The 16683-nt window shown below is 43.3% G+C and overlaps 1 protein-coding gene across 3 annotated transcripts in view; it reads right to left on the bottom strand.

The window, feature by feature from the left end:
- The window catches only part of RECK (reversion inducing cysteine rich protein with kazal motifs), a 64207-nt gene extending 51000 nt beyond the window's left edge, over window positions 1–13207 (bottom strand). For 2 of the 3 annotated variants that reach the window (XM_052799309.1, XM_052799145.1), the window contains exons 1-3: window positions 13039–13207; window positions 9258–9316; window positions 1571–1645 (exon numbers count right to left, since the gene is read on the bottom strand). In XM_052799309.1, coding sequence (XP_052655269.1) covers window positions 1571–1645; window positions 9258–9316; window positions 13039–13117 — 213 coding nt within the window. In that variant the 5' untranslated portion in view covers window positions 13118–13207. Of the gene's footprint in view, window positions 1–1570; window positions 1646–8269; window positions 8304–9257; window positions 9317–13038 lie in introns of those variants that run through there. The other variant, XM_052799233.1, reaches the window with a different exon arrangement.
- Window positions 13208–16683: the final 3476 nt, after the last annotated feature.

Genomic DNA, 16683 nt, shown 5'->3' with positions numbered 1-16683 from the left:
GGGACCCACGCTGGAGCAGTTCGTGAAGAACTGCAGCCTGTGGGAAGGGCTCACGTAGGAGAAGTTCATGGAGGACAGTCTCCCATGGGAGGGACACTATGCCGGAGCAGGGGAAGAGCGAGGAGTCCTCCCCCTGAGGAGGAAGGAGCGGCAGAGACAACGTGTGATGAACTGATCGTAACCCCCATTCCCTGTCCCCCTGTGCCACTGGGGGGGAGGAGGCAGGGAAGTCGGGAGTAAAGTTGAGCCCAAGAAGGCGGGAGGGGTGGGGGAAGGTGTTTCTAGATTTGTTCTTATTTCTCATTATCCTACTCTGTTTAATTGGCAATAAATTAAATTAATTTCCCTGAGTTGAGTCTGTTTTGCCTGTGATGGTAATCAGTGAGTGATCTCTCCTTGTCCTTACCTTGACTCACGAGCCTTTCATTATATTTTCGCTCCCCCTGTCCACTTGAGGAAGGGGGAGTGATAGAGCGGCTTTGGTGGGCACTTGGCCTCCAGCCAGGGCCAACCCACCACAAGGGGCTTTAAATGAAAGAGTACTGAACATGTTCTTTAAAACAAAACAAAAAGTTTAATCACACTTAAAGAGCAACCCATATTGTCACGCAGTAATTCTGTCATCACAGGAATTAATGACTTTCTAAAGTTGCAATGGATCTGCAATACTTTTGACACACAGGAGGAAAGGATCTATAAGCAAACACTCTTGCAAAGTTGCTTATAAAATGTCATTCTCAGATTTACTACTCCTACACGTTGCCCATTTAAGCTGAGTATATGTTTTAGGCTAGCTGGAAACATGATTGATACTGTTTAGAAGTAACAAAAATTACAAGAATAATGCAGACCTTTCTGACAGCAAATGTGCTGAGATATTCTAAGCTGCCAAGAGATAAGACTCCAGAATTTACAATCTGAATGATAGTGCTTATCTCTTCCCCAGTTAGAACATCTCTAAGACAGGGAGCAGATTACATCCTTCATTTTTTTAGTGAGAACTTTTAGGAAACCGTAAACTTACTTATCCAATAAAAGCATTACTTCAGTTTGTCAGATATGGCCATAAACCATTCAGAGCAGCTATGAGAGTCTCGTTGCCTTAGCCCAACCAAGACCTTACAGCTTTGTCCCACACACAAGCAGGAACACATAATCTAATTTAAGTCGCTGCCATCAACATCCAAGTGGCAACCACCCAGCACAATTTTTTACAACACAGGTCAGATTCGCATTGCATTTCATAGCTTATACAACCAGGACGCCTAGCAAAACTGTCAAGTCAAGTCCCATCTCATTGCAAGTAGCATAACATATGATGGCTTTAAAATAAAAAAAAAAAAAAAGAAAAAAAATCCTACTTTGAGGATCAACTCTCATTGTAAGAATTTTTCTAGTCCTCATAACAAGGAAGAGAAGGCTTGAAGACAAACACACATGTTCTACCAGCTCAAAACTCAGTGAGTAAATGAAATACAAGTAATTTTAAAACCTTATTTCTGCAAGCAAAACTTTGTTAATATAAGATTAGTTGTTTTGTTTTCTTTAATTAAAAGCTAGCAAGCCTTACCATTGATTCTGGACAATACTCAGGTGCTCGCTGCAGTAAGTGCTTCAAACGGGAATCACTCTTAGAAGACAAAATCTGTTAGAAACAAAACACACCTTAAAACATATAGAATAACTACACATTGGATACTTTTTTCAACTGATTTCATAATTTTTAGTTTCGCTACTATCTACCCTTTGACAACTTTGGCTAACAGTTAATATGTAAACCATGCAAAGTTAAGATTTGCTTTTATATATCTATAGTCTTTCAAATATGTTGCACTTTTTATGAAGAAGGAATTTTTGTATTTAGAAGTGAATGAGAATTTCCTCCTCAAACACTCCAATCAAAAAATTTCTATTGAATAGGCAGTGTGAAAAACAGAGGATTTCTGCCCCACATATCAAAATATTATACAACTCTACTTAATTAACCTTCTGCTACATGTTACGTGACCTGAGGTAACTAAACTCCTTCCAAAAAAACCTGAAACAAATAATTTTTGTGGAACAAAAATGAACAAAACCTGGACTACTTAAAGAGACTATCAAAACTAACATGGGAATGAACACTACCCAGAGCAGAGCACGATCAAGTTAAGCACCACCTAAGCAAACTGAACATCCAGAAGTTCATGAGACTGGATGGGATGCAACAGAGGATGTTGACAAGCTAGCTACTGTCATTGCAAGGCAGCTTTGCTACCATTTTTGAAAGACCATGACAATTGGATGAGGTTCCTGATGATTGAAAAAAGACAAATATCATATCTATTAGAAAGGCAAGAAAGATAACCTGGGGAACTACAGGCTGTTCAGCCTAACCTCACCCTGCAGGAAGACTGAGGAACAAATCCTTGCAGAAGCCATGCCAGGGAACATGAAGGATAAGAAGATGAGTGGGAACAATCAGCATAGGCCTACCAAGGGCAAATTTAGCCTGATAGCTTTCTGTAACGAAAAGACTGGTTTAGTAAAAAAAGTGGAGAACACTGTTGTCTACCTTGACTTTATAAAAGGTTTTTGCATGGTTTCCCACCGTATCTTTAGAGCCAAACTGGTGAAACATGGATGAGACAGGTGGGCCACAAGGTAGGCGACAAACTGCCTGGACAGCAGGGCTCAAAGATTAGCAGTCAGCGTTCAATGTCTACGTGTTGCCCACTTAGAAGCGGTATCATGTAGGAGTCAAACCAATATCGTAAATGGCTTTACTAGCGAGCTGGACAATGGGACAGAAAAAATCCTCAGCAGGTACGCAGATGAGCCTAAACCGGGAGCTGTCATCAATATACTGGAGTGTGGAGCTGCCACTTGGGTGGGTTTCAACAGGCTGTAGCAACGGGCTGACAGGAAACTCAAGCAGTTCAAAGGCACGCACAGAATCTTGCAGCTGAAATGGAATAACCCCATGTAACAGTACAGGCTGGGTGCTCGCTGGCTAGAAACCAGCTTTGCAGAAAAGGGCATTGGGTCCTGGTGGATAAGTTGGACATGGGTCAGCAGTGCATCGATGCAGCACTGAAAGCTAACAGCATGCTGCACTTCATTAGCAACAGCACTGCCAGCAGGTTAAAGGAAGATGACTCTTCTATTAGGCACTGATGAGTCCCCATCTGTAATACCAAACCCAGTCTTGTGCCACCCCTGCGCAAGGTATGTTATCGATGAACTGCAGAGTCCAGTAGAAGGCCACAAAATATGCTGGACTTTATGACATACCAAGACAGGCCAAGGTGAAAGATTCTGTTCAAACTGAAGAAAGGTTAAGAGGGAGCAGGGGGGATCTAAATTCCTGTCTTGCAGTACCTGAAGATAGACTATAGAAAAGACAAGTCAGGCTGTTCTCAGTGCTGCACAGTGGAAGGACGAGCTGCAAAAGTAACAAGTTACAGCAAGAGAAATTCTGACCAGATGCAAAGGAAAAAAAAAAAAAAAAAAATCTTCACCATGACAGTAGTTAAGTGCTGGAACAGATTCCCCAGAGAGGCTGTGGAAAGCCCATCCTTGAGGATATTCAAAACTTGACTAACAAGATCCTGATCAACTTGATTTAATTCTGAAGCTAGCACCTCTCTGAGCAGGAGGTTAGACAAAATGACTCTTCCAACTTAAATTATTTTGCACAGCTATACTTGGGAAGAAATCTTACCTTAACTCATTGACTTTCATACACAATTCCGAATCAGTGTAAATTTATCTTTTTTTCCCCAGGTGTCTTTCAGACCATTTTGTAGTGTTGTTCATCTAGTTTCCTTAGAACAGTAGCAATATTTTCAGTTTATTACAAGATGCCTTTACCTCATCAATCTTTTGGGTGTTGTTTTTGTTGTTGTTTTGGTTTTGTTTTTTAAAGTTTCATGAAGTGTTAACGTAAGTTGAGCTCTCAGCACATTTTAAAATTATCTTCTGGTCCCACATTAATCATGTTTTTAGTTCTTGGTCCTTTAGCAGTCCAATTAAGTAAAACACTTACAAATTAAAACAAGAAACTGGACAACAAAAGGGATGGAAAGAGACCTATTAATGTGGGATATAAAACTGGAAATTACAGGAATAACTGAAACATGGGTGCACTTCAGATCTTTCAGAAAGAGAAATACAGTTCTACTCTAAATTTGCAACACAATAAACTAATGGAAAGCAAAACAAGAGAAGGATAGTACTGGTTTCAGAAATAAGAGCAAGAAAAGAACTGCAGTAGTATTTGGGGTCCCTGCACAGTCTCTGTTTTCGGGGTGTAAAAGTTCCTCCTTATAACCAGCTGGAACTCTCTAGTTTCAATTTATGACTGCTCTCTCTTGTCTTCCCACTATGTACCACTGTGAAGAGCCTGGCTCTGTCTTCTGAGCAATTTTATTACAGGTATCGGAAGGCTGCTCTGAGGTGCTCCTCCTTCCCCTGGCTAAAGGCAGTTCCCACAGCCTCTCCAGAGAGGGCATGTGCTCCAGCCTCCTGATCACCTTGCTGACTCTCTGCGAACTTGTTCCAGTTCACCAATATCTTCCTTGTAACAGCAGGGACAAAACCGGACACAGTATTCTAAATGTGGTCAGCAAGTGTTGACTAAATGGGGAGAATCATTTCTCTAGACCTACCAGCTATGCTCCTGCTAATATGGCCCAGGATCCCTTCTTTATTGTTGGGGCACACTGCTGGCTCATGTTCAGCTTGCTGTCTGTATACCAGTACCCCAGGTCCTTTTTCAGCAAATCTGCTCCCTAGGGAATCAATCTCTAATGCTTGTTGCAGGCAATTCTTTCTTCCCAGGTGCAGGACTTTGCATTTGTTCTTGTTGAATTTCATGAAGTTCCTGTCGGCCAATTCCTTCCACCTGTCCAGGTCTCTCTGGATGACAGTCCTGCCATTAAGATTATCAACTCTTCTTCCAGCTTGGTGTTGCCTGAAAACTCAACAAGAGTGGAATCTATCGCCTCCTCCACGTCATTAATAAAGATGTTAAACAGGACAGGTCCCAGCACAGACCCCTTTGGTATTCCACTTCTTACTAGCCTGCAGGCAGACTAGGACCCACTAACCTCTGTCTCTGAGCCTGATTATCCAACCAGTTTTTTACTCATCTAGTTGTCCATCCATCAAAACCATATTATCCTAAAATGGATACAAAAATATTGAGGGAGGCAGTGTTGAAAGTCTTGCTACAGTCAACACAAATGACATCTCTCCTTTCTCCTCATCCAGAAATCCAGACTTATTATCAAAGGCAATCAGGTTTGTCAGGCATGATTTACCCCTCACATGCTCAAAAATGTGTTCCGAGAGGACTCTGTTCATGATTTTACCAGGGACTTAAGAGAAGATGACTACTCTGTAGTTTGCTGGATTAGGAACTGTCCTTTTTTTTTTTTTTTTTTTTTTTTTTTTTTAAGATGGGTACATTGTTAGTCCTTCTTCAGTCACTGGGGACCTCCCCCAAGTTCCACAACCTTTCAAAGATGATAGAGAGTAACCTTGCAGTGATACCAGCCAGCTTTCTCAGCACCCTCAGATGCAGTCTATCTAGTCCCATGGTCTTGTATGGGTCAAATTTTCTCAAGCGATTCCCCACTCAACCATCACCTATTAGCAGTACTATTCCTCCTTGAACCCTGTTCCTGTGCTCAGAGGACTGGCAGACCTTGGTAACAAAGACTCAGGAAAGGCGGCATTCAGTACCTCTGCCTTATCTGTGTTTGCTGACACTAAATCACACGCTGCATTCAGCAAGTGTCACACATTCTTCCTTCTTCAGCCTTTAACTACTTCCATAGCTTGTCTTGTTGCCCTTGACATCCTCTGCAGGTCTCAACTCCAGCTGAGCTTTGTCTTTCCCAATATAACCTTACATGCCTGGGCAAACTTTCTAAATTCCTCTTTTATAACCCTTCCCTGCTTCTACCTTCTCTATACTGCCTTTCTGCATTGAAGCTTGTTCATGACTTCTCTGTTTAGCCACACCAGCCTCTTGAAACGTGTTTTCCTGAGGACTGGGATGGACTGTTCTTATGCTTGGAGGAGGATCTGGATGGAGATCTCCAGAGAGGTACAGAGAAGAATGCTGCCAGGAACCTTATCATTGTGAAACTTCCCAGAAATAAACTTAGGAAAAAAATGTCAATTAAATAAAGACAGGCCCACTTATTTCTTGCTACAGTATCTGACGGACTTAATCAAATAATCACAGAAAGAAGATGATACTAAAACTAAGCTTGGAATAATACTTACTAAGAATGCAAAATAATTAGATGTTTGAATCATGTTAGTTGACAAACAAATCTGTAATCCAAGTTTTCTTTTTCAAAGGGCTCACTTAAAGTAGCTGTATTACTAGTTAGCAGAATTCCTTACTGTTAATCAAGCCTTTTCCTTAACTGGCAGGATCAAGGAGAACACCACCAGGTCTCCTGTGCCCTTCACCCTAGCCCCTGGGTTGTAGTTACCTTCTACCCATGGAGGGCCTCCTGCAGTAGTATCACTGGTGTCCGTGTAGATGAGCAGCCAATGGGTCAAAAACCCTTGCAATTTCTTTAGCATCCTAGATCTGAGCCCCTGAACCAAACCACCTTAGACAGCAAGTCTCATCTGCAGATGAGTGCCTCCATCCCCTGCAGAAGGGAGTCCTTCTCCTGGTGGCACTGTTTACAACCAGCTGATGAGGCCAAGATGGCTCCCTGATGGAGTGTGTTCCTCCTCACCTGTTCTAAGGCCCCAAATCTCTTCTGCAAGTGCATATCCAAAGACAGGCCAAGAAACCTCTTCCGGCTGTCAGAAGTCACAAACTTTCAGTCTCCACTAAGCATAGCCTCTGGCCATCCTTCTTTCCATGCAATGCATCGTTCAGGCTATTGCCCTTGCAGGTTCTCTGCAAAAAGCTTGACTAGCTCCCATTTACATCAAGGCAATGCTTCTTCTCAGCTTCTTTACCTGACAGTTCAGGAAGCTGACCAGAGCATGACTCCCACAGTTCCAGTGCCACTGGCTGTAGGAGAGACACCATCCTTTCCCTGCAGCCCAAGACTTGGATGGACACATTCTTCCTCAAGAGCTCCCTCTGGGTCAAGACCTCCAACATGTCACGAGTGGTTGGCCCAGCCAGCGCCAGTGACTGTCCTGTTAGACAGAACAGATGCACGCAGTCCCAAGCAGTACATCTGCACCTCCTGCTGGCCCTCTCCACATCCAAGAAGAATCGACTGTGTTAACGCCCAAATTCCTGTCTGTGCACCCTGGTCACTGGCATTCCCTAAGCATTAGTTAAATAGAAATATGGGACACAAGCCTGCTCTCTTTCCCTGACATCCCTGGCAAGCAACTTGAACGTTTTACGGCTCAAACTACCAAGTCTAGAAGGAAAACATTTTTGGTTTTATTATTAAATAAATTATCATGTCAGGACAGTACAGTGTGGTGGTACAGACAAGGCAACAAGTGCATGGCAAATATTTTAGAAAAGGCATTTGGAAAGACAGAAAAAGGCAAATCATTCAGCCAACTCTATTCCCTGACAGTCACCCCCCACATAAGCAAACCTCCATCCTACAAATTGTGTTTAAGCCAAGGGGGTAAGTATCAAATAATACATTCCAAAATGGATTCAAAGACAAAGCATTTGAATTGTGCTGCACAAAATGGTTAACTTACAGAACATGAAAATCAGTAGAAAAATAGCAGACAGTTCCTTCAGCCAGTCTGCTGGCCTATATCAAAGGATCATTCAGAAAACGATGCTACCAGCCTGATGTGGGGTAACTAAGACAGCTCCTTATAGAACAATTTGAGGGGCATCAGTCTTGCTTTTGACTTGTTCTAGACCTCTCACCACAAAGACTCTGAATATGCTGATTATCTGAGAAGAGAGAGATCATCCAGATGAGGCAAGATCAGAATATCTTACAAAAACCCCCAAAACCTCTACACAATAATTAGAACCGGTATTAACAGAAATGGGATGAAATTTGACAGTAAAAAGCTCAAGGCCTTTCATGAAGAGCTAACAGGAATTCCCATGATAAACCGGGCACTTCAAACCAGTGGAACAGAAGAAAGAATTGGAGAGATTATTCCAAATGCCCTCTCAATGAAGCTGCTAAGCCTGCCAATTAAATTTGTTTATATACAGGAATGGATATCTTTCTCTTAATTACACATAAGTTTTAGCACAATTTTAAAGACTGAGTGCTATACTTTTGTTTACAATACCATGTACAGTTTTGCTTACCTGCATTCAAAGAGATAAACTTATGCTGGAAGGGCTGCAAGAATAATTATAGGAATTGAGAGAATATCTTATGCAAAGAGACTGTAAGACTTTTCCTTGTTTGGCCTAGCAATAGGGAAGCTGAAAGGGGATTGGTTGCATTCTATAACAACATCAGGGAGGGAAAAATGCGATTTAAACTAAAAGTTTTGTTAGTACAATGACAGATAAATATAAACTTAATCATAACCGGGTTTAGTGCTTGAATAGCCCCAAAGCAGGTAATGAAGACAAGAAAAGGGGGCAGGCATGATGTAAGGACACCATTTTAATACAAAAATTGTGTATATGTGTATGTATGCTTTACTGATGTAAGATTTTTATGTATATACATTTATATAAATACATGCACACAAAGCTGTACAACATGCTATCCAAAGGTAGAAATCTAAACATAAGTTGTGGAAAAGTATTTCCCAAGCTTGAATTTAGCACAAACAGCCCTTTGTTATTACCTTATGAACAGGCTAAGTAAGTAGATTTTTGCTGGATTCACAAAGCCATATATCGTAAGGAGTATCTCCGATGCCTAACTAAGAAACAAGAACTGGCAGGAAGAAAGAACAGTACCAACATCTTGTTCTTCATTTTAAATTCCCCCAAACCTGGAAATACACAAGATCCAGAAACTGGGTATAAAATACCTTCACCCCTCCCATTTCCTAACATGCTTATCACTTCTTGACCAAATCCTGACCCCAGATTTGTATCTCTACTTCTCCTCAACTTCAGCAGAACCTGCTTTCCACTATGAAAGGAAAGATGACTACAGTTTTAAACTTTAAAACTCATTTAAGGTCTCATTTAAATAAGAACAATATTACATCTCATGATTCACACATAGTATTCACACAGAAAATCATTTGCTTGTAACCCTAATCTTGCTACATCATTGCCTAAAGGCATGATTTTAACCCTGAGGGTTAAACCAAATTTAAAACAAGCTTACCTGTTCACAGACGTCACGGCACATTAAGTTGTCCTTTGCGTGGTAACAACAAGACAAGCCTATGGAAAAGCAGGAGGAGGGAAAAAGATATTTAAATGACATGAAGCACATAATTATCACTTCTGAACAGAAGCACCCACTTGATGGCCTGTCTGGTCCACACATGACGGTGAGAAATTTTCCTTCCCAGAAGGCAAAAAAGAACATGAGAAATTTTTGTTCCGAAGCTGGGGCAGATCTGCTCATCGAGTCTCACAGAATTACCCCTGAACACTCACTGCCACCAAAAGGAGATCTCACTCCCCTTCCTTCTGCTTCTAGCCACATTTCTGCCGCTTAACCTCCGCTAGCTTGGCAACTGCCAAATTCCTTCATGAGGCAATTCAATTTATTAACCCAGGAGAAATTAAAAAAAAAAAACAAAAAAGAATAGAATAATAAAAAGTGAACAAAACCCCCACCAAAAAACTCCAGAGAGACTATATGCTTTTGTAAATGGAATCACCTCACAGAATCTGAAAGGTGCAAGAACCAGTTAGGAACAGGTGGAAAAGGAAATCAGAGCAGGATCCCCTTTTCACACAGAGATGAACACAGCTGCTCATTGAACTGTGGCTTCTTAAAAACTTGGAACAAAATGGTGAATTGTTTCACTAGTGATGGATGATTAAGAGTGGTTTTGCCTGACTAGATGGAAGTCATAGAGCAAACACAGATGTGAACAGATCAACAGGAAAACAAATGAGAACCGAAGCACTGAGAAGTCATTAAACACCAAGGTTTAAAGCCGCATTTTTAACATCGTACTTTGTTGTGCTTTGTTCCTCCACCATCCAAATATTTCCTTCAGTCAGAGTTAAGCTTGGCCAATATAAAATGAATTGCACAACTCCTTGATATTCATTTTCATCCTTGCTGCCCAGTGTTTAGAACACTGTATCAGAAAACAGACAGACAGAGGTTTTCTTCAAAGCTTTTACTTCCACGCCTGTCTTCACACACAGGATCATTTAATGATTCCAGATTTCTGCTCAACTGTATCTGAGCTACGTATCACACTGATACAACATAATAAAGCAAAACTGTACAATGATACCACACATATAAAGTTGTATTTCACAATACCTAGTTACTAAATAGATTTTGACCGAACCAATAAGAAGGATCTTGGGCATGAATTCCTTGATAATTTCACAGGTTACAAGTGTTTTCAACTGAAAGCTTACAGCTGTTACAAGAAGATATCCAATTTAAAAAGCAAAAGAATCCACCACCACCAAACCCAAAATTCTCCAATGTTGAAAAGACATTAAAAAAGAAAAGAAAATTTCAGCTTGAAAATGTCAAGGAACTGCGAGGGAGGGAGAAAAAGAAAAATCCCTGAAAAGGTTGTCTGTAACGGTCACAATTTAAAACGGCTACTAGAGGATCGAGCTATATTTTAATGCAGAAATCTACCATTCCTGAAGAGGAAAGAAGAGAAACCAAAGTAGGACTTGTAACTGGTGAATGTTTTAATTAATAATTAGAAACAGCACAGCAAAACGCCTGTAATAAATGAGGACAGCACCAGAATCCTGCTTACAACATGATGAAATGAAAGAAGGAAATTGTAAAATTGACTTTAATGTTTTTTGCCAATTTTCTACCATCGCAGAAAAGGAATGAGATATGACACAGATGGCTTAAAAATCTTTCTGATCTGAGAGCTACACGTGGGATCTTGCAGGTCTTCCTGCACTATGTTCAGTAAGCCGATCCTTGCCAAGAATCCGCTTCATCATTAGCAGGCTCCACCATGTTCAAACTTCAGTTATTATTTCACTTAACTGAAAATCTTTGCTTTACACTTTCTTAGTCCTGTTACAAAGCCATGGTATTAGAAATATGGAACAACTATAAAAAACATTAACTTCTAAGAACAGACAGTTTTTCTTAAGGCAAGAGTTGCACTTATTTTCAGAAATGTTTCTGGATTTCAGTGCCTATGCAATCAGACTGCAAGCACATTAACACAGTGCTGGACAAAACATTCAGGTTCACAATGGAAAGATATCCAGCAAACTAATTGACATAAGTAAAAAAAAATCCAACCAAACGTACTTAAACATAGGCTTTACTTACAAACAGAAATATTGGCTACTCAATCACGTTTTTGCTGTTTTGTTTCACTGTAAGTCCCAGAAATTTTTCATTATATAAATTTTTATTGAGAGTAACTGCTACATTTAAGAGACCCAAGAATTCAGAGTTCCCAACCTACAAAGGAAATTTACATTGGCTTAGGTGACAATGCATATGTTTAACTGCCTATGTCATTACAATTTGAGTTCATGAATCTCTCAGGCAACATTTTATTAAAGGCTCCTTCACGTAGATTATTTAACACTCTGTGGCCTTTTATCCATTAGTTTTCAGTGGCTCTCAACCCTCCTATGACGAACTAACACACATCCAGGATAGTTCTCAATCACTTCCACTGCTGAGTTTCAAGTCATTATCAATTATACCAAAGAGTGTAACAATGAAGTAACAATATACTGAACTTTATGGTCATTTAATTCCTTTTACATGAAATCCTAATCAATTGATGGTGTCTTAAATTAGCAGCAAATCAAACTGGCCCAGAGTGATCTTTAGTGTTTAAGTGAGAAATAGAAGTTGTTAACGATATGCATTCCAAACACAATTCCTCAGTTCTTTCCAGTTAACCTCTTCTGAAATGTCTTATGATATCTCTTTCAGTCAGTCCTTACTCCCTCATTCCCACTTTCTCTAGTTTTACAAAAAAATTTCCAGGTTTCATTTCAAAATTTTATTCATGCCCAACTACAAAATACCTACACTTTCTTCTCTGGTAAGATCCGCTATCACAGCAACGCAAGTAGGTTTATCACGGGAAAGTTGGGCTAGAGTATGTCATATTTCATTCCACTAGCTTTTCACTGCCTTCCTCCTAAACCCGTGCCTCACTGGGCAGCAGAGCTATAAAACAACAAGGAAATGCCCACAAATGCCTCAATGATTGCAGTCTTCTGCTTCAAAGTAGTACATATTTTGTGATTTCCATTCCTGTGACAGCACTACCAACACGACCTATTTATTAAAAGCTATTTGCCAATATCTGTGCTTATGCCGCCTTCTTTTTTCATTACTCTTTTTTTCAGCCCCATCAAGAAGTTAGCTGCTATCACAACTTTACTGCAGGAAACTATTTTACCACGACCCTTCCCTCTATTAAACCCCTCGCCTCCGCTTTTTTAAAGGTTCGACACCTTGTTCGACACCGTTCTTCCTCCCGAAAACCTTAGCCAAACCACAAGCACTACGAGCCCCGGCATACGAGGGCTGTTCTGACGTTTCGTACGGCAACCCAGGCTTCTCGTCAGGGTTTCGGGCCGGCCCTTCCCAGGGGCAGGGGACCGACACCGGGAAGCCGTCCCCGACCCTCACCTGCTGCGGCCCGGCGCCCACCGGCCTCCCGCTCCCGCTGGGCAGGTGCGGCCGGCGGCGCCTGCCGTTCCCCCCCTGCCCCGGCTCCGGCCATTCCGCCCTCAGCTACGGCGAGACGGGAGAGACCCGCGGCGCCGGGCCGCGCCTCAGCTTCCCGCGGGCGACGCCGCCGCCGCCGCCTCAAGGCTTCGGCACCCCGCGGGCGGCCTCGCCCCTGCGCCATGTTGTCGAAGAGGGACCCGCCGAGCCGCCGCCGCCGCCGCCTCGCCTCCCCCCCCCCCCCCCCCCCCCCACCCCCCACCGGCCCGCTCCGCGGCTCGCTACTCACCGGCCGCCCCGGGGAAGAGCAGCGGAGCCGCCGCCAGGCAGAGCAGGGCCCAGGGCCACCGAGCGGCCCTTACCGCCATGACCCGGTCGCGAACCCGCCGCCGCCGCCCGGCCCCGCCTCACGACCCCCGCCCGCCAGACGGACGGGCTCTGACGCCGGCAGCGCCCGCTCCCGGCCCCGGCTCTGCCTCCCGCCGCGCCCCCATTGGCTGCCGCTCTCCAGCCAGGCCCCGCCTCCCCGCCCCCCCCCCCCCAGCTTGGTCGCCGCGGCCATTCCAGCGGGCGAGAGCCGCCGCCGCGGGGGAGCCCCGCCCCCGGCCCCGCCCCCGGCCCCGCCCCGCCGCGGCGGTGACAGGCGGCGGGCAGAAAAGGCCGGTCCCGCGCTCGGTCCTCTCAGGCCCGGCCGGCGCTGCCCGGGGACGCCGGTTGTGTGGTGTCCGGGTCGGCCTCGGTACCCCGCAGCCTCCCCGCCTTCCCTCCCGGTTCCACGGAGCTAAGCGGGGGCGTGCCCCGGAGGGAGGGCTCGGGCGGGTGTGGCTTAAAAGCGGGCGGATGAGAGAGGTAAACGGTGTTGAGGAGAAAGGTTTGGTGAAGGGGCCAGAGACCTCCGCTGAATGAGCTTGTTTCTATTCGCATGCCGTTTGCATTATTAATATAGTTCTACACGTTTCTTTTTCAGAGGGTTGGTTGTAAGCCTGCTGGAGAACGCTCTTTTCTGCTCGTAAATGACTTTGTGCATCCAGGGACCGCGCGGGAGAAACGAACCCGACGGCAGAACGAGCGGGAACGACACCTGAGGCGGGGAGGACGTCTTCCCCCCGCCCCGAGTACAGAGGTGAGGAGGCCGTCATGGCCGCAACTCGTTGACGACTCCTCAGCTCTCACCGCTCGCTCCAGGTCGAGCTACCAGAAACGATGGCTCACCTCCGGGTGGAAGGTGACAGGTAGGGAAGCTCGCCTCAGCCTTCCCGGGGACAGTGTGCCTTCTCGCTGCCCGTGCCGTTCCTGCCGTTCGCTGACGGTGTTCCCTATGATGGGCTTTGTTCGGTTTGGGAAGGGAACCTGGAATGCTCGGCCGGGCTGCTGCCGCTTTTGCGCTTCTTGAACCTTGCGTTCGGGTTGCGTGGTGGTTGTCTGTTTTCTGGGTCTACGCCGCGGGCTGGGTCAGCGGCGAGACGTTCCGTTCCCTGGCCGCAGGAAGGCAATTTGACCTGTGGAGGTTCGGTCCACAGTGTAGACGGTTAGAAAGAGTCTGTGACTGAAGAAACCTCTGTACAGTAGGGCCACCGCTTCAGTTTCTTCTCCCTGTAGAGATCGAATTATCCTGTTTTATTTAGAATTCAAGAGCAATTAAATGTAAGCTATCCAACGAAGTCAAAGCAAACTGAAGTTACTGCTCCTTTCGTAGCTAGTGACTATTTTGCCTCAAAGTCTGGCCATTCCAAGCCGAATGGATCGGCTTCTGACAGCTCCGGGCTTCTTGGATGAGCACCCTAGCATCCCATTATCAGATTCTCTGCCAATAGTAAAACAGGAAAACTTTTAAGAACCCAGAAAATTCAGTGTCCCACAGACAGCTTATATCCTTTTTCCAATCTCTCATCCCAATGAACTCTTCCTCCAAAGACAGTCTGACAAGCTGCCAAAGTTATTAATGACTCCATGGTCTTTTGCAGCCTGGAGAACCTGTAGGAACCCAGTGGTCTTTAATTCCAGTATCAAATTCAGAAATGGTCCAGAAAAACCCCAAGGTAATACAGGAGAACACTTCAATGAGATGAAAAAGGTTTGTATCTTCTCTGTCTGCCTATACACCAGTATAGAGTGATTAAATTGTACTACTACTTTATGGAGCAGAGCCATAAGAAATAACAGTACATTTAGTTGTATTTTAATTTCAACTCTAACCAGTTTAAAGTTGTTGCTGTAATTGTGAATTCAAGAAACTGAAAAGTGGCAAATGTAACCCGATTAGAAAAAAAACTTTTCACACCAGGAGAGAAATGATGCTTATATGTAAGTGGGCTTACATGTCAGTCAAATAGCTGGGCTTTTCCCCCCACACCCAAGGTTAACTTTTGTTAATTTTCTGCCTGCCTAATATCTCGGGACTTAAACTTCATCCTGAGCCCACGAGGTGGCAGCAGATCCAAAAGCAAAATTAACCAGATGGCCAAATTTGCGGGCTGGTTTAGTTTCCCTGAAAATACAAGGGCCCTGAACCAATTCGATGCGTTTTGTCCCCACTTATGCTAAATGGTTTAATTTGGTTTGATTTTTGGATGAGGGTGAACTGCTGTGCAGTCTGCTTCCCCTGAATGCCATTTATGTGCAAAGTCATTAGCAACAATAATTGACCCCACAAGTGAATAGGCAGAGGAAAGATGCTAGAATGTCTGGTAATTTAAAGGCTCTGCATTGTCACTCCAAGTCACCGCTTCAGTTCCAGAAGAAATAACTGAGACCGCTGAAAGTATTTCCTTCACTTTAAAGAAGCAAACTGAACTTTGAAATAATACAAGCTTTAAAATTTGGCTTTCAGTCAGGCCAGTATAAATTCTAACCAAATTGTTCTAGAAAGCAAAGACTTGTGTTCCTTGGGAGTTTGGATTTTGAGGCTGCAGACTACTGTTTTCCAGTTAAACCATGCATATCGGCCTTTTTAAAACAGAACCCATTTGAAATTGATTTGTACCCAATGTTTAACAATGAGAAGTGGAATTTTGGGCCTTGAAATAATTAAATACCTTGGTGTAAAGCAGTTTGCTAGAAATACACTAATGGCATACTTTTTTTTAAGTCTGGTGATAAGACAGAAACCCTTCTGCAAATGCATCTTGTTTTTTGCTGCTCCTGTCAACTGCTAAGGGAAAAAGAATACTTTATTCTATGTGCTGTATTTCTTGTTGCTTAGGGTATAACAAAATCTGCTTATTCAGCTACACTTTTTGTATTAGCTTGAATAATTAGTTCATTATATTTTGTTCTGAGTAGCGTTTGATCCTGCTTCCTTATCCTAAAAACTGCTGAAATGTTAAAAGGTTTGAACATTAATCTATATTTTATGTTGAAGTCTCCCTCGGCAATAGGTGAAGATTCTGATGTAGCCGTGGTCTGAATTACTGGTCCAGACATACATGTTACTGAGAGAGATCTGACCTGATCGGGATCCCCCCAGAAAGTAAAACGATGCCACATTTCTCTTAAATCCAGAGAACCGTATTGTCAATGTGGCATATCTCGACACGTTTCAGCAGAGTACTTTCTGGACTGAAAATATACTCTCCTATATTTGAATTTAACATATTGTATCTGTTTTGAGATGTACATAAATTCTGTGCACTGTAACAATTGGTTTCCCAGCCTTTTAAGACCTTCAAGAACCAATATACAGAGCTAACCCTCTCAACCCAGTACTTTATCAGGCAAAAGGTTGTTTTCACCTTATATACTTTCTGTTTCTATGTTTATCTCATTACTGGAAGCCAGCAGCATTTTCCATCTTGGTAATTTCTAAAACCATTGTATTTTAGCTATGAATATTTTAAAAAATTGCTTTGCTGTAATTCTTAGGATACCTACACCTTACAATTGGAAAGGTACTTCAAACATCTGTAGACTTAGCCTAATTAGCGTTAATTTGTCT

The sequence above is a fragment of the Harpia harpyja genome, chromosome 1 (genome assembly GCF_026419915.1).
Source record: "Harpia harpyja isolate bHarHar1 chromosome 1, bHarHar1 primary haplotype, whole genome shotgun sequence".
NCBI lineage: Eukaryota > Metazoa > Chordata > Aves > Accipitriformes > Accipitridae > Harpia > Harpia harpyja.
This window is presented reverse-complemented; position numbering and strand designations above follow the sequence as displayed.